Raw genomic sequence first — 27,695 nt, 5'->3', positions numbered from 1 at the left:
GGTTGGACGATTTGACTGAGGACTGGTGCAACCGGATGGCAACACCAGGCTCCAGTCTAATTTGGCAGAGTTTCTACAGCTGGATGCCCTTCATAACGCCAACCACTCAGAGAGTGTAGTGGGTGCTTTTACGTGTGACCCGCATGAAGGCCAGTCAGGCAGTACTGGCAACGGCCACGCTCGGAAATGGTGTCTTTTATGTGCCAGTCCAGGGGCACCGGCAACGATCTCGCTTGAAAACCCTACGAAGGCCAAAAATTTTATATGTCTAACACTCATGGACATGCTTACAAAATCAAAAAACAGCACTGCACCCATGATTTTCAAAAACATTTTCACATGCTCAGAATTGCTGAAGTGCAGAATAAACTATCCACATCAGTTGTTAGCTGTCAGAACACTACATCTTTCAAAACTTCCATGCTTCCTGAAATCTGCCAACAGTACACCTGAAGTCACCCCACTTCTTTCTTTTTTAAACAACTCATTCACTGTTCACTTCCTGTGCATATTCTGTTAACTGTTCATACACTTTTGGCTTTTTTTTTTTTTTTTTTTGATGAGTTGTAGTGCACCTGAGCACTATATACAATAAGCTCATTATTCATTATCATAATCATTTAATCTCTATTTTCCATGCTGGCATGGTTTGGACAGTTTGACATGAGCTGGCCAAGGCTCCATGTCTGTTTTGGCAGCTGAAGAAATATACTACCAAACAAGTGGTTCATTATCCTTGAGTTAATATCCTGCATCTGGGTATACTTGTCTCAATATGAAATAGTGAATACTGCAGGTTTAATAAAAAAAAATCTAAAAACCTCTCACCACACATTTGGTTTGGCACCTTGAAATGATTTTATACAAGTAAATGTAGAAACATTCAAGGTAATAATAAATGAATAGGTTTGTGGGGATGGGAAAAAATTTGCTGTTGAAGATCATTCAGTCCACGCTGTAAAGTGGTTGGCATTTGGAAGGGCATCCAGCTGTAAAAATCATGCCTCGCCTGTGCTGGTACTACGTAAAAAGCATTTAGTTCTCTTTGCGGAGTGGTTGGTGTTAGGAAAGGCATCCAGCCGTAAAAACCGTGTCAAAACAGACACAGACGTTTGGTTCAGTCTTCTGCCTCAGCTCCTGTCAAACCGTCCAACCCATGCCAGCACGGAGGGCGGACGTTAAACGACGATAATGATTTAATTTTGAAGAAATGTGAATTAAAATCTATAAACGGCGATCGTCGGTGAAACAAATCTGTTGTTTGTTATTTTTTATTCCATAAACTTTTCTGGGATTATCTTTTCCTTGTAACCTATTAACTCTCAAAACTTTTCCTTCGGTAATTGGTAACATTCGTGCACTGATAACCTTCGACCCCTCTTCACTTTCGAGTAATTGTGTTGGTATATATACTACTGTGTATACTAGCTAGTTCACCTATCTTTTTCTTGGAAAATAACTTCGCTATCACTGTATGATAAAAAATAAAAATTAAAAAAAAAAAAAAGCCGAGTTCAGATGAATATCAAGTTACGTTCTCAACAAAAGAAATTCACGCCTTTTTATTTATAACAAAAACGTTCCTATTATTTGTAGTAGGAGGTTACTTAATGTTTCTCGTTCGTATTCTCGACAAATTTGCAAGAAAGTTTCACTTGAACAGCATTTTTAAATAGTAGCTCAAGAAAGAAGACACACTTCGGAATATATTACAAAGTTTTGTCAAATTGTTATTTTACTTAACCCGTGGAGGAATTGTTTACAAGTAACTTTTGTTTAACTATATTAACTATAAAGAGATGAACCAGTCACATATTACTCGTTTATTGAGACAAACTTTCATTACAACATACCTTCAGCATAGGAAATCATCTTCACAGGTTATTATAATATTTTTTCGCATTTATTTTTCTAATTCTTTACCAACATATGTGAAAAAAAAGTTAAAAAACTAAAATGCTTGTTTGCTCTCTCTCTCTCTGGTAAAGAATACGTACACCACCAGTTTTCGGCGTAACAAAAACCCTAACCCCAAACATCGGGTGTATATATTCTTTACTTTCGCCTTTATATATCTATATCGTCCGTAAACATAAACCCGAAAACAGAAGTTATAGAGCAGTATATATTAAAGTTAAAAAAGGTCAATTTATGGGATTGCCTTAGGTTTCACGTCCATTCCCTACAAATATAACATACTCGAAATGTTTTCAGGTTTACATATATATTTTCATCAAGTTCAAAATATGCCAGTTACAGGTGGGTCGATAAAACGCGTACAAGTTATGAGCTGGAAATCTACAGCAACAGGAATTGGCCTATGCCAGAAGAATAATGAATCAATGTTGATATAATTACGGTGCTAGTGCAGTGCACTCAATTATCCTGTTTGTTTACAAAGCAAATGATTCGGATGTGCACGAGCAAAATTTCATTAAAGCAAATGATACGAGTCCACGTGTATAAAAGATTAAGAATACGTGGATACATGCGAAGAAAATAAAGCAATATTCACATCAGTTTAGTTATTTCGTGTTGCATATAAGTTCATAATTACCAATAACTGTCATGTCCCCAGACAATTCTTAAGAACAAAATAAAAACTTAGATATACAGTGTCAGTTATGAGGAGGCGGTGTCATTCACCCGCCTGTTTCAGCCTGGCTTCTGTTGTCTATGTCAGGGGTTTTCAAACTTTTTGACTTGCGGACCCCTTTGTATTTCAGGCTTTACCTTAGGGACCCCCTTATAAACGCTTATGACATTTATACATAAATATTTGCTTAAAATAACATATATTTTTACATTTATTTATTTAACAGTATTTAACAAATGGGTTTATTGTCAATTAAAAGATTTCGATTAAAAAACATATATAAAATCAAATTGCCCATAAAAAGTATCTGCTGTCCACGGACCCCCTGTCTTGTCCTTGCAGACCACAGTTTGAAAACCCCTGGTCTATGTCATGAGGAAGGTTGTGTGGGTGAATGATATATTATACCAGTATCAAAGAATTTCCCTTATTACTCGAATTGTTATTATGATTTTAGGATTGCAGCTGAAAATTGAACGTGGGTTCCCAAATGGTGCGTTACCACATATTGAAATTCCGTAAGATATAGAGGTGTGGCGAAAATATAAAAAAATTATTTTGTAAATGAAAAATACAAGCCGAAATTCTAAATATACAATCTTTATTACTATGCTTCATTTATTGAATAACGATCTCAATATCTAATAATTTGCTGTAGTTTAAATTATATTTATATGCTAAAATTTATAATACTTTGTTAGATACATTTTTAAAAACTATACGCAAAGTGAACCTAACTTTTATTTACTTAAAATGCCACGAAGGGGAAAAAATGTTTGGAAACCACTATCTTATTTTAGCGATTATAGAGATATTTTAAGACTTAAAGAGACTTAACTAAGTAAAGAAAGTACTTAGCCCGGTTTCTTTTACAAATGATTATCAGCTTATGGTCAAACTAATAGTTTGATCCAACCAGTCATTAGAATATTTTATTTTTGGTCTGCTATTCCTAATTTGCATCAAAAGGCGTTTGTCGGCTATATCGTTTTCACAACCTTGTTACAATAGAGTTCTGAAGGTTTATATTAGTACTACTGCTGGATGTAGTAGTGTAATAGTTATCATCAGTATGTATTAGTTACTTACAACTAGGTTTGCAGCTGATAACAATATAAACCACCAAACTCTCAGCATTTATGCCTAAGCATGCTGGTTCAAGTAGAGATCTTTTTAAGGCAGAATTCTGGTTTAAGTACCACATACAACACCTCATAACTTTTTTAGTTTTTAGAATTTTCAGGAATTTTTGCGAATCTGTGTTCAACATATAGGTATTCAGTCGATTAGGCAAAAAAAAATATTATGTAATGTAAGGGCTATTTAGCTGTTATTTTTAGCACATCTCACAGCCACCTGATACCTTCCTCATTTCTTTGTCACTTTGACATGTATTGATGTTCTTCAGTATTTTTCTCTCCATAAATACATTTGATGGCATGGTGATACACACAGGGCTGGTCTATTGTTGGGATCTAAGGAAAAAAATTCGGACTGTTTGTATTTTAAACTAGAATTTTAAAGATAAATTAATTTTCAGCTTTATTATCCACATTCTTTCATTACTTTTGAGCATCAGAGTTAGAAGATAAGAAAAAAATGCTTTGTGGTAATTGTTCTGGTTCTTTGTTCTGAGTAAAAAAAAAAACCCTGCAGAGGTTAACTTTACCTTTCATCTTTTCAGGGTTGATAAGATAAAGTACAAATCAATGGAATTGACTAATATCCTTCCATAAAAATTTGAGGCAGTGTGATATCATTGTTAAAAGGTTGCTTTTGGCATTTACTATGTGCTATATATTATACATTGAGGTTTTGTATCCTCAGTAGATAAGTCACATGCTAGATTTTACAGTATATTTTCGTAGTAAAAATGTATGATTTATACACAAGAGTATATGGTAATTTAGGTCCATGTTGTAGGGACAGAAAATTCCAGATGGCCTATGTTCTAAGAAAGGACTGGGTATAATGGTTTATACAGGGGCTGATAGACATAATGTATGTGATGAAAGGAAGAAATATGAGTAAATTGAAGAGAGCCTGTCTAATGGTAGCATGAGACCACCCAGTTCTGAAGAACAGATACCTTTGTAGTTGCTGTAGAAAAAACAGAAACAACATCTGAAGCTATTCAAAATTTAATTCCAATGTAATCTAACTCTTTTTTTTAACTGGAACTAACTGTTATGCTGTGCCTATCTATTTCCAGAACTTAATTCGAGATGGCATTGTTGGAATGGTTGGAAAGTAAGTACAACAATATTTTACTATTTTAACAAACACACACACATACACACCCTCTCTCATTCATCATTATCCTAAAGGCCATCATGGATGAGGTTAAGACTGGCCGTCCATGTAAACTCCTATTTCTGATGATCTAGTTCTCATAACTGAATTTATCAGTGAAAATTCCAGGCTTGGAAGCTAAACCTAGAATAGAGATGTTGAAGATACACTTAATTAAGATAAAGGTTTTAGTGAGTTGGTAAGAAGACAGAACTGTGGTATCTTCAGGGAAATGGCCTTGCTCAATAGGCAGAAAAGGAGTTGGCAAAAATTCAAACTGTGCAACCAAGGACAATAATGATGATGATTCTGAAAATATTATATCTATCATATCCATGTATTAAAAAAATGATAATAATAATAATAGTAATACTGAAATTATTATGTATAATGCTCAGGTGCACTACAACTTATCAAAGGTGCATGTATAGTACATAGAATTACGGACAAATGTCAGGAAAATGAACAGTGTATGAACCATGATATACATTTTTGCATGCATATGGAGGTAGGGATATCAGGTGTAGTGTTGGTGAATTTCAGGTAGCATGGAGGTTTTAAAGGATGCAATATCTCAACAACTAACAATTGATGCAGGTAGTTTGTTCCATGCTTCAGCAACTCTGAGTGTGAAAAAATGTTTCTGAAAGTCATGGGAGCTGTGCTGTTTTCTGACTGAGTAGGAAAGCCCATGTGTGTTAGACACATGGAGTTCAAAAATGTGCTCAAGGTGGTTGTTGGTACAAGGATTAATAATGTTGTGGATGTTTACCAAGTCAGTTGCCAGACATTGGAGCTTCAATGTATCTATGCCCAGGGAAACAAGGCATTCAGATTATGGTAGATATCTGATGGAGGGTATTCGCTTGGTTGCATGTCTCTGAACAGTTTCCAGGAGGGAAATTGCAAGATAGGGGTTCCAGACTGTTGATGCAAATTCCAAATATGGCTGCATCATAGCCATATACAGCCTTAAATAGATAGCTGGAGAGCAGCTACAAGATTTATCTTGTAGGATATGTTTAGTATGGAAAGGCAATGAGCTGGTAGAAACATTAGCATGCCAGGCGAAATGCTTAGCAGTATTTTATCTGTCTTTACATTCTGAGTTCAAACTCTGCCAAGGTCGACTTTGCCTTTCATCCTTTCAGGGTTGATAAAATAAGTACTAGTCGATCTAATTGACTGGCCCACTCCCCCCAAAATTTCGGGCCTTGTGCCTAGAGTAGAAAAGGATTTGTTTAGTATGGAGGTCTGGGTTGGGTGAAATACAGTAGCAATAAAATATTCACCAACTCAGTATGGTGATAGGTTAGGAGTGAAAGTTCTCAGTGTTGTTTGTCAATTAGCTGAATTCTTTTTTTCCTCTTGAGTGATGTTTGTGATACTTGTTAGTATTGTGGAGTCCTTGATTATCTCTGGTCAAGCAGATCTGTTACTAAAAGTGCTCCACCTATGGCCATCTTAACTTTTATTTAAGTACACTGCATCTAGGCCTACATTATTCACTGTCCTTGCTTTATTTTAATATGGTGAGGTATGATTTAAAAAAAACTTGGCTGTTATTTCTAGCTGATTGAGAAGCTTCCTTATTTGCTCATCTCTGATGCTAGTGATCAGAAGAGGGGCATGTTACAAATATAGGAGAAAAACTCCTTAGTGGGAAATATTTAGGATATTTATTATGTAATCGTTCTGTATTGATTCAAAGCAATTTTTCTTTCTGTTCCCAGTACGCCTTTGATTAAGCTAAAACAAGTGAGTAAAGAAACAGGTAAGGTATTGAATCTTCTATCATTATTCAATATTATTGGTATTTGTAATGTTTACTGAATCTCTACTATTGTTGATCTATAAATACTCACTCACTGCTTTTTGATTGCATTCCAGGTTGTGAGATTCTTGCTAAGGCAGAATTTTGCAATGGAGGTGGTTCTGTTAAAGACAGAGCAGCTTATTACCTAATAAAAGATGCTGAAAAAAAAGGTATGTGTATTGATTTATTTCAGAAGTGCAAGATCCAAATTAAAGTTTTAGAGAAAGGAATTTTAAGAGTTGGTTCAGAGAATTTTATGGTACTTACTTTACTGACCTTTCTCCAATTCTTCAGAGAGAGATGGAAGATGATCTGAGTAGGATTTGAATATAAGATTGAAAGTGGATTAGAATGTAATCTTACTTCAGACTATTATCCTTATCTTCAAATTTGAAATACTTTTAAATATTTACATCTGACACAGTCTCTTATTTTGCTGGCATTATGACAGGAGAGAGAGACAGACTGATTAAGATGGTGATAGAGGGAGATTGAATATAGCTAGATCTAGTGCCATCTTTTGTTACATGTGTGTGTATGTATGTATGTATATAAAACTAACATACAAGAGAGAAGTTAATACAGATGCTGATATGTGATTTCTATAGAAGGCAGCAGCTACATCAAACCATGTCGTGTTTTGAGAATCTTAAGTTGGCTCCATTAAAAAGTTTCTTGAAATTTTGGGTGATGTGTTATGCTTTAAGCTTTTATGGGAAGAATATATTTCCTCCAAAAGTAACAGTTGCGCAGTGTTTTATAACAGTATACAGATTTCCAAACTAGTTGAATACAGAATGCTCCATCTAAAACGTATATCTGAAGCATCATGGAATACATCTGTCTGTGAATGCTTTACATGGCATACTCATTGAATTCAACTCATTTCAGAAGATAACACACCTCAATTAAGACTAAATATCTTGCTATCAATAGAGTATACAAACATAAACAAGTTGCTGTAACAACATTGCACAAAATACTCAAGCTGTGGCACATTGTGTATCAAAGTTATGCATACAGGCCATGGTATATTGTGTATCAAAGTTATGCTATTACTACTATATGGAAGATATTATAAGTTCCAACACTTTCACAGCTGTACATCAACTTTAGTTCTTGATGAACAGAGCTTCCTGCATGCAGCTATGTGGAACTTATTTCTCACCAGAAACATCTCAGCCAACTGCATACAAACTTTGAGAAGTTGAATGTACAAATACCTCTTCTCAGTTTTTCATTTAAAAATGCAGTGAATCAGTGACTAACCCATTGGACTCCTCTTTGAGTTCAAGTTTCCAATGAGGTTCATTAATGCTTATACTAATTTTTTTTACTGTAGGCACAAGACCTGAAATTTGGAGAGAAGGGACCAGTTGATTACATTGACACCAGTGCTTAACTGATATTTATTTTATCAACCCAAAAGGATATTAATGATTCTGCTAGCTCACCACCTTAATATAATAATAATAATAGATAAGCATTTGTATAACTGTACCTTGGTTAAATAATATATATTTTCATTAATAAAGGACAACTTCAGCCTGGAGGTACAATTGTGGAAGGCACTGCTGGAAATACTGGAATTGGTCTTGCACACATGTGTCTTTCTCTTGGTTATAAATGTGCAATTTTCATTCCTGATACTCAATCCAAGGTTAGTATAACTTCTAATTCTTCAGTCTATGTATGTATGAAGTTAACTTAGTCTTTTACAAGTATGAAACTTTTCATTTATAGAGGTACATGAAGTGTTAAGTTCAGGTTTATGAACACCATAAAATAGGTAAATTTTTAACAGTAGTCTGACTTGGTTTTAATTCCTAACTGAGGTTCTCTCCCCTTCATGTAGATTTTTTTAAAAACTTTCACAGAGAACTTGAACATAAGAATTCCCATTTATTAGTTCCTCTAAAAATCTTAAATATCAGATGTGCTTGTATATGTGAACATTGTGTAGGTAATTGTTGCATTTATGTTATTTTCAAGATTTCATGCTTACTAATACCAGTCACACTGGATAAATCAGGTAATTCTTCTGTAGAATGATATAATTTTAGTTTTACGTCAGTTATATGAAATTCATAGAATCATTTTACTGTAAGGTTCTTGTCTACTTTTTCCAGGAAAAGCTTGACATGCTTAAACTTCTTGGTGTGCAGTTATTTCCTGTTCCTGCTGTACCACTTACTGACCGAAATCACTATAACCAACAGGTGAGATGAAGACATATCTCTCTTCTTCCTGCTTCTTTCTTCTTGAATGGTGAAAAGAACTGTGTCATCGACCCATTAGTTTAGTTTGGCTGTCTTCACAGACACTTCAGTGATTTCACACAAGCGTGCCATCCATCACTGTCCTCCATGCATGTTCTTAATTTATCAACATTTGTCATTCCACTGTCCTGAAGCAAGTTGTCCACGTAGACTAGACATTTTCTTCCCTTCTCGATTCTTCCTTCAACTGACTTCCATAAAACCAATTGACATACAGGTTCTTCTGGATGCCTGATGCAATGACCAGCAGCTCTCATTGTTCTCTGCTGAATCTTCTCAGTCACTCTGGGTAGATCTTGATAAAGCTGCTTGTTACTTAAATTAGCTCACCATGTAACATTCAGAACCGTTTTTAACATTATTTTGTAACAACCATCTATTTGTTGGTGAGGATCCAAGTTTCAGCACCATATAACAAAACTGACTCTACTGTGGAGACAAAACCTAATTTTCAATTGACATGCCATCTTAGAACTCCAGATTTTATGCAGTTTGTAGCACACACTCTGAGTAAGTGTCATCTGTACAGCAAAATCCTTTCCACTCCTTTTCATCCAAGCACCAAGGTACTTAGTAATTTCCTTAAGTTCTTTTCTGTTTCTTGCAAAGAGGTAATTTGGTTGCTCATGATCTTGACTGAATGTCTGGTATTCAGTCTTATCTGAATTATAATACAGGTCAACTTTTGCAGCTTCAAATTCTAGTCTATTGAGCATTTCTTGTACCTGATGTATCTCTTCAGAGATAAAAGCAATATCACCTGCAAAGTCAAGATCTGTAAGTATCTTTGGTGTAACTCATCTACTTCTCCATCTCTCCAACTTAAACCCCACTTCCTCCTCTTTTCCTTGTAAGGTATTGTACATTACATAGTCTAGCACCAGAACAAATTGCAGGAATAGGTCATATTAGTGACCTGTGAAAGTCTTTCTTTCCAGACCCAACCAGTAAAGATGAGAAAAATCATACAATTTTGTCTTCTCCTATCATATTCTTTCTTACAATTTTTAATGAATTCCATATTGTTTCCTGCTGCAGGCACGAAGGTATGCTGAAAGCATAGAGAATGCTGTGTGGACAGACCAGTTTGATAATCTAGCAAACCGACTTGCTCATATGGAAACAACTGGACCTGAGATATGGCGAGAAACTAGTGAGTGTATGCTACAATGGAATTATTCACAAACATGTTGCTTTCAGGCATGCATGCTTGCTTGGTTCAGATTTTAAGAATTTTAGTTGATTGTATTGCACTCACAGGTCACAGTATGCTTGAATATGTATGTATGTAGCATCATCATCATATCTGCTTTCCATGCTGGCATAGGTCATCACTGTTTGAGTCATTTGTTGGAAGCCACTACTCCTATAGCCTAGTGCTTGTATGTGTCATTTGATTTGGTTTCTATGGCTGGTTGTTGTTCCTATTGCTAATCACTTTACAGTGTTCTGAGTGCATTTTCTCATGACACCAATACCTGGGAGTTTGAATAGTCTTAAGTGAGACAGAGCCATAGGAACCTCACAGCCCCATACTTTCTTTACTCATCTGTTAACCACTTTTCAGAGTGTACAGGGTGCATTTTCCATGGCTCCAATACTAGAGAGGTTGTCATGCTCTCTACTCTCACCAGAGGGGAATGATTTGTGTGTGTCTATATATATATATATATATATATATCTGAAAAAGGAGCACACTCTAAAGCATTAGAACAGTAATATATTTTTTTAGGAAGTTAAAAGTTATGGTCAGTTATAGAGTGACCATTGGTTTTACACCTATAAAGCACCTAGCAGTATAGATGACTCATCAGACTCAAATAGCTGAAGGCACATAATCTAGAAACTGGAGAAAGAAATACGTAACAGTCAGTTGATTTTGTAAATAAAAAATAATTGCCCTGACTGTAGGCTGGACGAGGTTATCCTCCTTTACATCAGCTCCGGCCATGGTGATATTTAAAGGAGCTGTGGTGGGAATATTCAACAAATAGAGAATTCCAAGTCTGAAGTAGGAAATGTTTTAGATGTTGGTATTGGCTGAATACTTAATTCCTGGAGTTTAAAATGTTTCTCGGGTTAAACAAGTTTATTAGGCTTTTTGCCCTCTCAGCCAAGCAAAGCTTACATTGTTTGTTCCCATTTATATAGGCCCTTAGTTGTTTAAGGAACTTCCAATTAATTATGTATGGGGTTCCTTTCTCTTTTAAGCACCATACATGGCTGGCCAGGGACATGATGTACCTTTCTAGTATCCTAAAAGAGGACCTATGGTTGTTCAAAAGTTGCTTAAACAGGGGCACAGTTGAACTGATACATTTTTGTGTCTGTGTATTGGGTGTGTTACCACTGCCAATGGCTGTTTCATCAACTCAGGTCTAATGCCATTGTTGTTGCTGGAGTTGTTTCCAGTGCTGATATTCCTGAGCATGATTCTGGTGGTTCTGCTGTTGCTGATTTAGCAGCCCATTTCCAGCCACAAAGTTAGTGCTACTGCTGTCTTTGTAGCTGTTGGTATTGTTGTCTCTGCTGCTTGAAACTCTGCTGTTGCCACCACTGCTATCACTATCATTGTTGTCATTATTGCTGTTGTCAGTGGGTGCACCATTGCTGCATATGCTGTTACTCTGGCCACCACTGTTGCTGCTGTCATTCTTATCATTGTTGGTGTTGTTAGCGATGCACCTTCAGCCATTTGAGTTTGACAATTCGCTTATGCTGCTAAGTGCTTTATAGGTGCTAAGTGCTTTATATATATTTACGTGTAATACATGGTGGTGATGATGATACACACACACATATATATATATATATATATATGCTAACTACTCTTACCCTTATCTCACTACCCACTCTTATACCATTAGAGTACCCTCTAGCCATTCTTCCTCCCACTACTCACCTGCATTCAAACTCTGCTCTTACCTGCAACCTTTATTGTACCCTCCAGTCTCTTTCTTCTTGTTGCTCACATTGCATTTACCCTCTGCCTCATTTTCTATCACTGCCTTCTTACAACTTCTTTGTCTCCTTAATACCTTCACTCAAACTGCCTTCTCTGGCCTTCACCATTGACCCCAAGCTTTTGAAGACCTCTGGAATAACCCCACTCTTCTTTTCTGAAAACAAGTAAGGATGACAGGAAGAGATCTACTGTATAATCCTGCCTTAAATAACTCCCTCACCAAACCCATGATAGCATGGAAAAATGGACATTAAACAAATAAATAAGCATATATAAAGGAGACACACAACAGTATAAACATTCTAGAAATGCAAAGAACTCACTACATTGATATAGTGTAGTTTACAGATTTATTTGAGACCTATTGAGTTAAGTACACCAACATCAACAGCAATATCAAAATCAAATCAAATTATAGTTGTGAGCCCCGTGCAGGTAGCACATAAAAGGCACCATCCGAACATAGCCGATGCCAGTGCTGCTTTCACTGGCTTTCATGCCAGTAGCACATAAAAAGCACGAAAAAAGCATCCACTACATTCTCGGAGTGGTTGGCATTAGGAAGCGCATCCAGCTGCAGAAACATTGCCAGATCAGAATGGGGCCGGTGCAGCCTCCTGGCTTCCCAGACCCCAGTCGAACTGTCCAACCCATGCCAGCATGGAAAACAGACGTTAAACAATGATGATGAAATTATCTAGATATTGAATATAAGTTTCATGTTTTACTGGTTTTTATTGAATCCTGATACCAAAGCTCTGGAGACAGTCCTTAGTTTTATGTTACAAACTTCCTATTGTAAAGAGTTCTAAATTAAAACCGACCAATAAAATTTTGTACTGAATTGTTACAAGTATAACCTCAGCAATAAGAAAGTTAGGATCTTTTTTAAAACGGGGGCCACATTTTTCATTAACGAAACGCTTTGAAACTTGGAACACTGGTAGAATGTGTCATATAAAACATCTTTTTCTCTTAGTGTTCTTTAAAAAAAAAGAAATCCATAAGTTATTCCATGTTAAAGTTGTATTTCTGTAATTTCAACCAATCACTGACATCCATTCAGCCGATATACATTAAGTGCCGACTACATAAACAAACGATTCTGAAACAATTAACCCTAACCCTAACTCTAACCCTAACCCTAGGGTTAGGGTTAAAGCAAACTTAAAATGAAAAAAGCAAATAAAACGAAGGTATGGAGATTAAATACGCTTTACATCGCTTAATCAGCCAAAGGAGTAAATGTAAACAACTGAATACTTGTCAGTGATTAGTTGAAATTATCGAAATAAGACAACTTTTTACATGAAATAAATTCGAATACAGAAATATTTTTCTGTTCTATAACACAAAATAGATAAGTATACGAAGTTTGAAAGTCTTTCCGTACCAAAAACACTACGTAAAACATTAATGAAAAATGTGGCCCCCGTTTTAAAATAGATCCGAAAGTTATTTTACTAAGTTCTTCATTATTTTCAAAATTAATTGAAACAAAGGCAGTGTATTCAAAAAAAAAAATGATATAATGGAAGGGCTAAGCAATCAATGAAATAAATGAAACTATTTCAGATTGCTACATAGAATGATGATAATGATGATAAATTATGACCCTATTAAATTATGAAACTTGACAATTTAAAACTTTTAGTTATTAAATGCTGGTGTACAAGGTTAACATCAATCATTTGCATGATAATCTTTTTGATATATGACAACATTTTATTCATATTAACTTAGAATGTGGATTAATGTATTTTCCAACTATTCAGTTTTCAGCCATTTAGTGAGTTAAAATATTTGAAAAAAATATTTTGATTTTGGGCTGACAAAAAGATATTGACTCTGAAACAATATATTAATTTTGTCTGAGAGACAAGTGAAACTCACAGCCTTTGTTACGTTATTGTAATATAGTCCAAGGTATTTTGATAAACATATGTATAAAGATTTTCCTGGATTTCTAAAAGAATACTCAAGCTGATTAAATTGTCCTTTAAATTTTATTTCTTCTTAACCCAACTAAAGTGAATTATTTGTTGTAAGTACTGTGGCACAATAAACTATAGGTTTTGAAAGACTTGAATTGGTTAACTAACAACTGAATGGTAAATAATAAATAAAGACTGTTGTTTAAGAATTTTACTATTGATGCTTGCTATTTCTGTGGTAAAATTGTGTACAGCTTAAGCTAAAATTAACATTAATTCTATTAAAAATTTTAGAATATTTTATATTTTTTAATCATAGATAAAAGTTTTAAAAAAAGTGATTAGCAACACATGTACTTGTATCGACTTTAAAACCAAATGACTTTGTGTTTTATATTTTTTAAGTGTCTGACAATTATTATTATGTATAACTAATTTTATCTGTAAACCTGCTTCATTTTAATGCTTCATTGTAATAAGGAAATGCTTTGTTGAAGGAAGATTTATCTGTCAGGTGAGATACTGGATAGCTGTGTTCTAATATTTCTTATGAAATCACTTAGGCCTTTGAAAGATCTGCCTGCTCAATAAACCAATTTCATTAACTAACAACAAACTCTTTTTCTGTTTCAACTCTCAATGGAAAAATATATGCAACTAAATATTTGTAACTGTGTAATAATACATTTTATGCTGCTGCTTTTTAAGATTTTTAATACAGCTTAAGGAACTCAAGTACTATCTTTGTGGGTCCCCTAGGGTTCCCAGATGCCAGTATGGGGACACTACAATAGGGGTTTGAAAACAGTCAAACCTTGTGTAAAAAAAAAAAAAAAAGTGAAGGTCAATGATCTCGATAATGGAATATTATTTCTTAATTAACATTAGAAATTAAACATTGTATAGGTGCAAGTGTGGTTGCATATTCGAGAAGTTTGCTTCACTGCCACATGGTTCCAGGTCAACCGAAGCCTTGTAAGTGGGTTTGGTAATTTTGGTTGATGGGAATTGAAAGAAGCCCATCATGTGCCTGTGTGTGTGTGTATGAAAAAATATCTAGTACATTCTGTAAAGTGGTTGGCATTAGAAAAGGCATCCAGCTGCAGAAATCATACTAAAGATGGCATTGGAGCTAACACAGCCCTGCAGTTCACTGGTTCCCTGTCAAATCATCCAACCCATGCGATTATGGAAAGCAGGTGTTAAATGGTGATGATGGTGTGTGTGTGTGAGTGTGTGTGAGTGTGACTCACACAATAGTTGTGAAAAGATAGTCACTGTCCTACAAGCAGTGTCATTCATTTTCATTCTCCTGCTAAAGCATGTCTGGCCATGAGAAAATAAAACCTTGCTTGGAAACAGGTGAGAGTTGATGATAGGAAGAGCATCCAGCCATAGAAAATCTGCCTCAATAAAATTCTGTCTGATCTGTGCAAGCATGGAAAAGTACTCAAAACTTTTGAAATTGGTATTTAGTTGTTATCCCGCTCTGAGTTAAACTTCTTCATTTTTACAAAAAATAAATCTTTAATTAGACATCAACCTTGTTACTGTTGTATTAACATTTTTTTACATTGTTTTCTAGAGGGTAGAGTTGATGCTGTTACATTTGCATCTGGAACTGGTGGGACATTTTCAGGTAATATCTTGCTAAAAATATTTCAATTGCAGTGGTTTTGTTTTTTTAATAACTTACAATTGTGAGGTTTTGACAATGCATAAAAGACACCTCAACAAGAAACACACTTCTATTTCTTTCCACAATGTGTGCCTGTATGCATAAATCTCTCCCCACCCCATATATGTGTGTGTGACATAATTGCCTGCTGACTCTTCTATTTCAATCCACAATGTGTGCCAGTATTCATAAATACCTTACCACCCACATATGTGTGTGTGTGTGTGTGTGTGTGTGTGTGTGTGGCAACTTGCTTGAAGACCCTGTGCATCCACAGACGCAACTCAGAGTGGCAAAAGACTGACTCAACCAAAATAAATCTATTTCTAATCTCTACTATTGTGTCGAGTATTCTTTTTCACCTTTTCTCTGATAGTTAACATTAAACAACAGGGATATATATATATATTTATATACATACACACATCTAAATATAGATGCACACACACACACACACACATTCATTCATGCAAAACAAAGTACAATGGTCATCTGCAAGCAAGTATGACAGTCTAGCAAGTAGCATGCTTTCACTAGATGTCTATTTAGTTATGAGCGGATACAAATGCTTTCTCCACTCTTATGCTCTTGTCTCAAAGGAACATTGAGGATAAGGCAGTGAGAGGGAGTGAGGGTTGCACCAGTACTCATCTGATACTCAGTTTCAGCTGAGTAGACTGGAGCAATATGACATGAAATGCATTGCTTAAGAACACAACATGCCACTCAGTCCAGGAATTGAACTTGTGATCTTAAAACAATAAAGTCAACATCCTAATCACTAAGTCACATGCCTTGCACACGCACACACATACACACACACCCACACACACACACACACACACACACACACACACACACACACACACATACACACACACACTTTTTCTTCTCTTAATCTGAGCCCCTTCAATCTATGTAAGTCATAATCATGTTTATATAAAAGACATGCATAAATACACAATCTTATTTCTACCACATAATCTCTCTCTTCAGAGGGACCATCACTGCCACATAATCACACCCCCACTGTTCTCTGACAGAAAGGTTTTGTGCTTGTGAAAGAACATTATTATATTAGTTAAATGTATGAATATCATACAATCTTATTTTCCTTCTCTTACAAATCTGAGAAATTGTGCCTATGTAAATAATTGAATATTTTGATAATTTATTCCCTTGTTCCCAACTCTTCCTATAGGTGTGGGTATGTACCTGAAAGAGAAAAATCCTAATATACAGGCTGTTCTTGCTGACCCACCTGTAAGTTAATTAAGTTTGCTGAAACTTTTAAATTTGATTTTTCCTTAAAAATGTGATTGTAAGATGTTTTCTTCATGTTCTTTATTTCAATAATGTGATTTCTCTCTCTGTGTATATATGTAATTGGTAGAATAGATGCATTCTAGTTGTGGAGCATATCACTGTAGGATTTAGAATTCAAATCATATGGTCCATTTAAAAAAATTCAAAATAATATATTGTGAGAAATTCAGAAAGTACATTACTATGTGTATTAGGAGTGTTTGGAAATAATACTTTATTTTATATATATATACGGACTGGTTAAGCGACACTGGCATCAGCTATGGCTACGGTCTCACTTGACTTGCGGGGTCTTCTCAAGCACAGCGTATCTCCAAAGGCCTCGGTCATTCTTGTCATTGCCTCTGTGAGGCCCAACGTTCAAAAGTTGCGCTTCACCATTTCATCCCATGTCTTCCTGAGTCTACCTCTTCTACAGGTTCCCTCCACTATTAGGGTGTGAGACTTCTTCACGCAGCGGTCCTCATCCATACGCAACATGACCATACCAACACAGTCGTCTCTCTTGCACACCATATCTGCTGCTTCTTATGTCCAACTTTTCTCTCGGTGCATACACTCAGTCATGTATGCACACTGACATTACACATCCAGCGGAGCATACTAGCTTCATTCCTTTCTAGCCTATGCATGTCCTCAGCAGTCACAGCCCATGTTTCACTGCCATGTAGCATGGCTGATCACAGACATGCATCATACAGTATACCTTTCACTCTGAGAGAGAGGCCCTTTATTATCAGAAGAGGTAAGAGCTCTCTGAACTTTGCCCAGGCTATTCTTATTCTAGCAGCTATGCTCTCAGAGCATCCGCCCCTGCTACTGACTTGGTCACTTATGTAATGGTAACTATCAACAACTTCTAGTTTTTTCCCCTGGCATGTAATGGAATCTATTTTCTGTGCATCTTCAATGTTTATTGCACCTGTGCATCTGTCACACACAAAAACTATCTTCCCAGTTAACCTTCCTTTGGTACTGCTGCACCTCTTATGTGTCCGTAACTTACACTGGGTATATCTTATGGAGTTTCTACTTATACTTTTTCTACAGATTGAGCAGAGCCATCTACCTGAAGGGATTTGTGATTTGTCTACCTTCCTACTTACTAAGACTTTGGTTTTTGCTAGGTTGACTCTAAGGCCCTTCGATTCTACACCTTGCTTCCACACCTGAAACTTCTGTAGTTCTGGTAGTGACTCAACTATTAGAGCAAGGTTATCAGGATAGAAGAACTCGCAGTTATTGCCTGGAGGACTACAATGAATAAAAGGAGGCTGAGGACTGATCTTTGGTGAACCCCTACTTCTACCCAGAATTCTTCACTATACTCATTGCCAACCCTCACCTTACTGACAGCGTCCCTGTATATGTCTCTCACCAACCACTCATCTATCCCTAGTTTCCGTATTGACCACCAAATAAGGGATCGAGGGACCCTGTCAAAGGCTTTCTCGTGTCAACAAAAGCCAAGTACAGAGATTTACCTTTGGCTGTGTATTTCTCCTGCAGCTGTCTCACCAGAGATATAGCATCAGTGGTGCTTCTTCCTGGCACAAACCCAAACTGCATCTTGTCTAAACTAATTCTCTCCCTAATTAGTTGGGCTATGACCCTCTCTGTGACTTTCATCACCTGATTCAACAATTTGGTACCTCTGTAATCATTCTTGTCTAATGCATCACCTTTACCTTTGTAGCAGTTGACTATGGTGCTGCTACACCAGTCATTCGGTATGGCTCCTTTATGTACCACTTGGTTCACTATATAGGTCACTAGACTATAGCCTACACTGCCAGATATTTTAAGCATCTCAGTAGTGATTCCTGATGGGCTGGGGGCTCTTCCTATCTTCATGCCCTTAATTGCTTTATCTACCAAGGTACTGTCTATTGGAATAGCTGGTCCCTCTGTTGGATTGACGTTTGGCAACTCTCTTTCTCCCATTCATTCTCTCCATTTAGCAATCTTTCATAGTGGCCTCTCCAAGTCTCTCTTTGCAGCATCATTAAATGCAAGTGTGCCATCATCTATGCAGACATTTCGCTCTTATGGCATCTCTCATATACTGTTTTGCAATACGAAACACTTGAAGTCTCTGGTCCTCACGATGCAGAACATTGGTAAATTTTTTCTTATCTGCTTCCCCTCTGGCTAAGTAAACCTGTTTCCTAGTTTCCCTTCTGGCGATCTGATACAGTTTCCTGCTATCACCACACTTCAAGTCCTTCCATGCCTGTTTCTTTTCCCTAATGGCCTTGTCAACTACATTGTTCCACCACCACATTACCTTAGGTTGAGAGGGGACTTTGCACCAGCCATAGATCTGGTCAGTAGCCCTCAACAGGTTTTCCCATAGGAACCTCCAGTTATCCTCCACATTATGTGATGCTATATCCTCTTTTTTGTCAAAAGCTTCAAGTAATACATCTCTAAATCTCTGTCCATTCAGAGGATCCTTAAGCTTCCAGACCCTTCTTTTCCATGCTGGTCATCTTCTGGGCAGCCATTTAGCCCTGATCTGGAAGTCACTAACTACTAACCTATGTTGTGGGGTGCATTGTTCACCTGGGAAAGTTTTGACGTTTATAAGTAGCCATCTTTCTCATTTCCTGGCGAGAATGTAGTCAATCTGACTAGTGTGTCCACCAGACTGGTAAGTGAACAGGTGACTGGCAGGTTTCCTGAAGTTAGTATTATAGATCATAAAATCATTTATATGTATTAAAAAGGGCATCCAGCTGTAGAAACCATCCCAGAACAAACAATGGAGCCTGGTGCAGCTGGCCTTACTAGTTCTTCTCATCATCCAATCCATGCCAGCTTGGAAAATGGATGTTAAATGATGATATATATGTGTGTTTGTGTGTAATTTGTTTATATATCTTCTCTTAGTCAAATAGCAATGTATTTGTCTAAATTTTCAAATATGTAATAATGTTGGCAGCTATCATATGAGGTGTTTAGTAACAGAGTGTCATAAGTGCCACCCTGGCCATTTTCGAGGTTAGTATATCATTTTCTTTGTCTCGATGTCTAGAATCCAAAAAAGTTGAGAGGAAGAACCAGTAAGGCTTGCAATAATATCGAAAATCCAGCTGCAAAAAATTGTACCTCGACACTATTGACACAACTCTCGCTCACCCAAACTTGAACCAGAGTGTTTAGTAACACATCATTGTAAGCACACACACTCAATCAATAACTTTGGTGTGGTCCTGTATCATTTTCCAAGGTGTTATGGCTCATTTTCTAATATTCCTTGTTACCATCATAATGATAATGGATAATAATCTTACTATCTTGTCTTACTTACCCCTTAAAGATACTTACCTTGTTATATCAAAATACAAACAATACCTTGGGGTGGGGGGTCTCTGTATGTTTTTTCTAGGTACTATGGCTAAAATGTACAATGCAATGCACTGTTTCATAGTAACCAGTATATTCTACAAAATGAGAAAGATGCAGTCATTGTTTCATCTTCCAAATACATACATAAATAAATAATTTTACATAGGTGAAATGATTAGAGGAGGTCTTCAGTCATTTTAAGACCAAAACCAGCTTCCTAACTTCATTCCTCGTCAAGATATCACATTCTGAAAGTCATAAAACTTCCACTGCATCTTTCTCAGCCTCTAAGTTGTGGTGCTTATGACGGTCTGTTACTAAATGTTACTAAATGCCTCATAAGATCTTGAGATCATAAATTAAATATAATGGTTCTATGTTTTTATAGGTAAGTTAGATGATGAGAGTAGTAGTAATAATAATAATAATAATAATAATGAACTTATTGTATATAGTGCTCAGGAGCATTACCACTCATTAGAAAAAGTAGCTAAAAAGGCATAGACAGTACATACGGTTAATTCACAGAAAGTGAGAAAATGAGCTGTTTTAAAAAGAATAAAAGTTTGGGTGTGAGACATTAGGTGTACTGGTGAAATTCAGGAAGCATGGAAGTTTTGAAGACTGTAGATAATGCTTTTTAGAAACAAAATTATATTTTCGTTTTTTTTATGGAACTTTCATATAACTTTTTGAATGGAAAATTTATTTGGAAATGCTCTTATTTAATTTTCTTTTTAATTAAAATGCTATTAAAATTGCTTTTGCTAGGGCAGTGTTGTCTACAACTGGTTTAAACATGGCAAGCTTGAGAGAGCAGGTGATGTATCCATCACTGAAGGAATTGGCCAAGGAAGAATAACTGGTAACATGCAAGGAGCTTTAGTTGATGATGCTTTGTTAGTTTCAGATTCAGAATCTGTGGAAATGGTAAGTTTTTGTAACTAATAAACTTTGTGGAACTTCCTTTAGTCATGACTACCATGGATTTCTGCACCTGGTAAGGTCCTCTCCATAGTGTAGATAAGAACAAATTGTTTTTTTTTTAACAGTTGCTCATGCATGCAAGTCTCTATGCTACTGATGATGTCTCAGGGAAAGGCAAGGCTTGCTTGGTACCACTGTCATTGCAAATGAACCTATCAGAGCATAAAGAACCATAAAATGCTGCAAGATGTGTTGTCTAATGCTTTACCATTTCCAACAATCTTATCACCCTGCATGGGGACTTTTTTATTGACTCTTAAAAAGATGAAAAGTGAAGTTGATCTCAGCAGGATTGAACTCAGAGCATAGAGAATCAGAATAAATACTGTGAGGTATCCCGACACCATAAGAACTCTGTTAATTTCCCACCTTTAGTCAATTCTCCCACTCAAATGGTAATTATTCCAGTCGTGGCCATCCCATTTTTTATTCAGATGTAGTCTAAGAACATATTACCTAATGTGCTCTTTCTTTCTTTTAAGATGTGCAGGCATGGCTGTGTGGTTGAGAAATTTACTTTCCAGCCTTTTGGTTTCAGGTTCAGTCCCATTAAGTGACACTTTGGGCATCTGTCTTCCACTATATCCTTGTGAGTAGATTTGGTAGACAGAAACTGAATGAAGCCTGTCGTCTATATGTATGTGTGTACCCTTGTCTTGATATCATGTGATGGTTGTAAACAAGCATCACCTTCATATAATTGATGTTCATTTCCAGTATGTGAAAAACATGTCTGGCTATAGAGAAATATCACTTTGCTTGGAGGGTTGGTAACTGGATGAGTATTCAGCTGTAGAAAACCTTCAACAAAATCCATCTGATTAGCATGAGAAATTAAAATGATGACAACAATAATGACAGGGTATTTAATGATGATTTGGCTGATATTTTTTGTGGGTTATGTAAAGTTTCCCTCATTGGCTAGAATCACAGAGGTTCACAAAGCTTCAATGTAACTCTATTTTCTGTAATGAAAAGTGGGTAGTAGATAAATTCCTCACTAGAGAGTAAGTTAACATATTTCAGTTAATTTTCATGTTACCTGTAAACACCTGGTTATAAGTCTTCCAACTAAAGGAAGTAGAATTAAATGTCTGCAGGTGAAAGTTTCATAGTAGGATAGACTTGATGACTTTCGAGATTGTAATCTGTTATCTTGACTATTAATCTGCCATTTCAACCTTGTCTAATGCTACTCTGCTCAAACATTAATTGGGTTAGAACTCATAGCATTAGAGTCAATAATTCTGCATTTAATACACAGCCACTGTGATGTCAAGAATGAAAATGGCACGAGAACTTAGCAGTTGTAAGATTAGGATCCATGACCTCTGATCTCATTTTCATGAATCAAAGTCATGTTTTTCTCTATGATTGTTTCAGTCTCCTTAGCTGCTAACAGATACAACACCTACTATACAGTTCAGGTAACATAGTTGTTCAGTCTTTGATTTAATTTATGAGATGAAGAATCAATATACCTTGATATAGTGACACTAGCATCCTCACCCAGATGAAGATGATCTAAATATATCTATGCTTAGTAATAGCTATAAAAAATTTTTTCCAGTAACAATATGCAAATATCTTGCAATGAAATGTAGAAACACAACAGCAAAAGTGAAAAACATGGATATCTGTCTCCCTATAGTATTTATTATAGCATTTAAATTTTCTGTTAATATAAATTTTGAAGTTCTAGCAATGGCCGTTGTCAAATTATTAGTAATACTCTTTTACTCGTTTCACTCCTTGAACTACAGCCATTTTGGGACAACACTTTTATTGGGGATTTTAGTCAAGTATATCAACCCTAGTATTTAGTTTGGTATTAATTTTATCAAACAGTTTATGTTCTTTTAGTGGATCACTTCCATTCTAAGAACTTACTACAATGTATTTTAGATTAGTTTACACTAGTACACTTTCACACACATACATGCATATATGTATAAAAATATATGTACACACACACATACATATACATGTCATTTGTAAGGCGGCGAACTGGCAGAAACATTAGCACGCCGGGCGAAATGCTTAGCGGTATTTCGTCTGCCGCTACATTCTGAGTTCAAATTCTACCGAGGTCGACTTTGCCTTTCATCCTTTCGGGGTCGATCAAATAAGTACCAGTTACGCACTGGGGTCGGTATAATCGACTTAATCCGTTTGTCCCCTCTGTGTGTAGCCCCTTGTGGGTAGTAAAGAAATAATACATGTCATTTGTTGGCACCAGTGGTGCACCAGCATGACCGCAGCCACTTGGCTGAAACACATAAATAAATAAATTAGGAAGGGCATCCAGCCATAGAAACCATGTCAAAGCAAACATTGGAACATGATGTCCTTCAAAGTGTTAAATCCTGTCAAACTGTCCAACCCATGCCAGCATGAAAGGCAGACATTAAAAGTTGATGATTCATTCTTTCTTTGTTTTTCCATACTAGAATGGTTAAGCAAATATGTATATTCTGAGTTTAGTTTGACTGACTCTGTCCTTTTCTATGAAGTTGTAACTTTGTGTCTTTGTAAGAAATTGTAAAACAAGAAAACTGATTATAGAAAAAGTATGAGATCTTATTTCCATTTTATGGCCATTATTCCATATTGATATGTGCAGAAAAACAGAGAAACATCTGCAATATAGCTGGAAAACTTGAGGGAAGATTAAGGAATATTTAAGGTTAATGGGGAAACTCAACAGGTAGAACTTTATTTTTAATATACCATTTTATCTTTGATCTCTTTGTCACTGTTGTTTATTTCCCCATTAAAGGTCTTTCGACTCTTAGGAGAGGAAGGTTTCTTTGTGGGTGCATCTTCAGGGCTTAATGTCGCTGCAGCTGTTCGTGTGGCAAAATCTTTAGGACCAGGACATACAGTGGTAACTTGTCTTTGTGATACTGGCCAGGTATGTTATTTTTTTTATTTTTTTATTTTAATATTATGTATTCAGAGATAAGACACTTGATGATGACTGGAGATCAAACTGAACAAAATGTATAAATGTAAATATCAAATGTTTCATCTTTAACGATGGAACATTTTTCTTGAAATCTAAAAATGATAATCATATTAACAATAACTTAGATATTTTAATACTTTCAGAAGAATCAGCAACAGAATGTTTTTTGTGGCACTAGTAATAGAAAGATAACCATATCCTTGCCATATCTAGAGGGACATAGTTTATTCATAAATGTGAATAAACCTTGAAGTATGAAAAACAAAATCTTTAAGTCTCATCTAGCATGCTTATATCACATCTGTCATGATGTAATTTTACCATGTTATTTTTGAAAACATAACACTCAAACACATATAAGAAAGCATCAGTCTTGTACCATTCTGCAAATTAACTTTTGCTAAATAATATACTTATTTATATATTTGTAGGGAAGTGGTTATACACCATTAGGTGTACACTGCTTCCGTACATTAAATTTCTAGAAGAAACAACGGAATGCAGATTCTGAACAACATAACAATATTTATTTTACAGTGGAATTCAGTCCACGCTTGGAAGGAATTCGGTAGCTCGTCGCCCTCGGTTATTGAGACGCCTTCTGAATGATTTCCGTGGTTATTTGTGAAGCTCTGGTGCTGACATGTGAGAGAGCTCTGTTGGACGTCTTGGCTCGACGGAGATCAGTCAACGAAGAGATTGAGAAAAGGCGCCAAAGCTGGGTGTCGAACTCTACGCATGTGCATGAGACTCTTCCTGTATTCCTTCCGGAACTAGTCCCTGCGCATGCGTGGATAAAACTCCGGACATTGAACATATAACAGTCGTCTGCTATAAGGTGTCACTACATATTAATAAATAACCTTCAATTACTCTCAGTAATAGTTTGATAAGGAAAGGTAAATGCATCCATATGAAGTGTTAAATAACAATAAAACCATTCAGTTCAATTCTTCATCCAAAGTAGAAAAACCTAAATTTCCCAGAAAATTTAACAGGTATGGATATGAGCCCACTTCATCATTTTTATGTTTGCTTTCCATGCTTATATGGGTAGGGCAGATTATCACAGTCTGAGATGGTTCTTATTCAGAAATATTTCTCTCTTCGATGGTTGGAGGATCATGTCTTGCTATGTTCCATGACTTTTATATTGCTTTGTTTCATATTTCAGAGGTATTACAACAAGTTGTTCAGTGAAACAGAATTGAAAAAGAGAGGTAAAGGATTTCTATTTGCTTAGCGTGTTATTTTATTTACTCTTTCTCTCTGTAAAGTTGTTTTTAGTTATCAATCTACCCATAAGTAGTAGACAGATAATTGGAAAATAGTTTTATTGTGTGTAGTATAGGTAGTATTTGACAAATATGTTAAAGTTAATTAAACTGAGCAAATTTCTAAGATTAATTATGACTTTCATCTCTTAGCATGATGTAGTATATTATCTGTGTATAAACATAGTCTGGCTGTAAAGGTTATTTGGGTTTGAAATTGAAGTTTGTGTGAAAACATAAATAGGAAACACTCTCTGAGTGGTTGGCGTTAGGAAGGGCATCCAGCTGTAGAAACTCTGCCAAATCAGATTGGAGCCTGGTGTTGCCATCCGGTTTCACCAGTCCTCAGTCAAATCGTCCAACCCATGCTAGCATGGAAAGCGGACGTTAAACGATGATGATGATGATTATAAGTATTTCAAGTTCTCTTAGTTGCTTTTCAAGCACTTTGAGATTATAATGGCCCTTAATCTGCTTTGGAATTTTTTTAACCCTTTAGTGTTCAGCTTAGTCTCTCAAATAAAATGCTTATTTATTCACATTGTTTTTAATTAATCATTTATTTTCTTGTACCTTCAAGATTTCGATCATATGATTGTTTATTTTTAGAAAGACATTGTAAGGGAGGAGTTATAAGCCAAATCTGGCTTGTTCCAGAACAGGTAGAATATTTGGGTCACATGTGGTTGGTTTAAATGCTAAAAATTGTTAATGTTTGCATCATGCACGAAAACATGGTCAAGTAATTAATAAGTTTGCTTTACAATCATATCTTTTAGGTATGACACCCTACATGGTGTCTTCAGCAAATTTCTTTTATGATAACCTTTGATTGACCTAAGCCTTATGAAAGAAAATGAATTAATGGAAGCTGTGAGGAAGTCCATTGGATAGATTATGTCATGCTTATTTCAGATGAGAATTACGTTAGGAGTGCATGTGTCTGAGGAATACTTGGCCTTCCACGGAAATTTAATGAGCGAATAGTCTAGAGTTGATCAAACAATTGAAAGCTCATCATCAAAACATACAGATAATCTATCAATGTGTATGTGATATATGGCAGAATTGTAGTATTTAATTACAACTCTTTACATTCAGATTTTAAATTCCACTAAAGTTGACTGTGCCTTTCATCACTCTAGGTTTCATAAAAATAAGTACTGATATTGTACTAAGATCAGTTCACTTGATTATAATCTTCCCCTGGCAAATTTGTGTGTCTTTATGTCAATTCTTTCCATGTGAAATGGATGTTGATATGATGATAATTGGTCTTTCACTTTTTAGGATAAAATTTGAGTTAGGTTAACAAGCTTCTGACTACAGATCAAGTACGACTAGTTTGTTTCTTGACATTCTTTCTGGATTGTCATTTTAACTCTTTAAGATTTCTATCCATTGTGAAAACAAAAATAGCTCTAGGTATAGTAATTTTGGTTTATCCGAAAATAGTACTTCAGAGAGATTCTCTGGATTTTGGTTTGTCTGAAATATTCTTCTTTACCTAGCTGTATCTTGTAATTTACTGTGTGCTAATTTAATGAGCTTTCACCTACAGAAAGAGGTCAAGACTTTTGTCAAGAAGTAAACTTGTACTGTGGATAGAAGGGTGTTAACTTAATTGGTTTCATTATTAAGTATGCTGTTCTGACAACATCTCTATATTTGACATGTTTATTTCATTATCATTTTAGGATTGTACGAAGCTGTGCCAGAACAATATCGTAGTTTCCTTCACACACCATTGGAAAACTGATCCCCAAAGAATGTGCAAATGTAAATTAATTATACAAGAAAATATTGAAGAAATCAAAACAAATTTACAAAATGATGTATATTTTCTTTAATTTATAAAGTATAATACAGTAAGTATAGAGGATAAATGGACTTCAAATTTAGGACAGAAGGCAGCATACATTCGCTGGATGATATAATAATCAGGTATATACCAAGTTATCTCGACAGATCCCAGAGTTTTCATTAAAAATAAACAATTTTTCATACAGTGCGCAATACATGTGGCAGAAATGTTTAGAATCTAAAGGCTACTCTCATCAATTTGTAGCAATATGAAACTTTTTGTAAGAATTTAACCACACATATTTGGAGTGAATTGTATCTGAGATATATTTGCTATTGTTGGAAATTTTTTCAGATCAGTAGTAGTGACTAAAGATTGTTAATCTTTTTTTTCTTCTGAAAAATAAATGATTAAAAAAATTTTAA

The 27,695-nt window shown here is 35.6% G+C and overlaps 1 protein-coding gene and 1 long non-coding RNA gene across 2 annotated transcripts in view; one reads left to right on the top strand and one right to left on the bottom strand.

Moving 5' to 3' along the window:
• The window catches only part of LOC149136466 (uncharacterized), a 37,752-nt gene extending 35,132 nt beyond the window's left edge, over positions 1–2,620 (bottom strand). The window contains exon 1 of the long non-coding RNA XR_016240977.1: positions 2,516–2,620. This is a non-coding gene — a long non-coding RNA (uncharacterized LOC149136466). The remainder of the gene's footprint in view (positions 1–2,515) is intronic.
• On the top strand, positions 1,215–27,695 carry LOC106876675 (uncharacterized). The gene is made up of 13 exons (XM_014925309.3): positions 1,215–1,880; positions 4,809–4,846; positions 6,622–6,662; positions 6,779–6,874; positions 8,240–8,364; positions 8,834–8,923; positions 10,022–10,136; positions 15,468–15,521; positions 16,762–16,823; positions 21,009–21,167; positions 24,004–24,138; positions 25,367–25,412; positions 27,164–27,695. Exons 1-13 carry the CDS (start codon positions 1,800–1,802, stop codon positions 27,223–27,225), a joined length of 1,104 nt encoding a protein of 367 aa, XP_014780795.1. The 5' UTR covers positions 1,215–1,799; the 3' UTR covers positions 27,226–27,695.

The sequence above is a fragment of the Octopus bimaculoides genome, chromosome 3, assembly GCF_046866305.1.
Source record: "Octopus bimaculoides isolate indiv1 chromosome 3, ASM4686630v1, whole genome shotgun sequence".
Lineage (NCBI taxonomy): Eukaryota > Metazoa > Mollusca > Cephalopoda > Octopoda > Octopodidae > Octopus > Octopus bimaculoides.
Note: the sequence above shows the minus strand (reverse complement) of the source record. Positions and strands in the feature narration are given on the sequence as shown.

Bases quoted from the DNA above. Each gene is read 5' to 3' on its own strand.
- LOC106876675 (XM_014925309.3), top strand. From the start codon at position 1,800: ATGAACCAGTCACATATTACTCGTTTATTGAGACAAACTTTCATTACA. The intron at 6,875-8,239 runs GTATGTGTATTG...TCATTAATAAAG, and splicing joins AAAAGATGCTGAAAAAAAAG to GACAACTTCAGCCTGGAGGT. The intron at 15,522-16,761 runs GTAATATCTTGC...CTCTTCCTATAG, and splicing joins AACTGGTGGGACATTTTCAG to GTGTGGGTATGTACCTGAAA.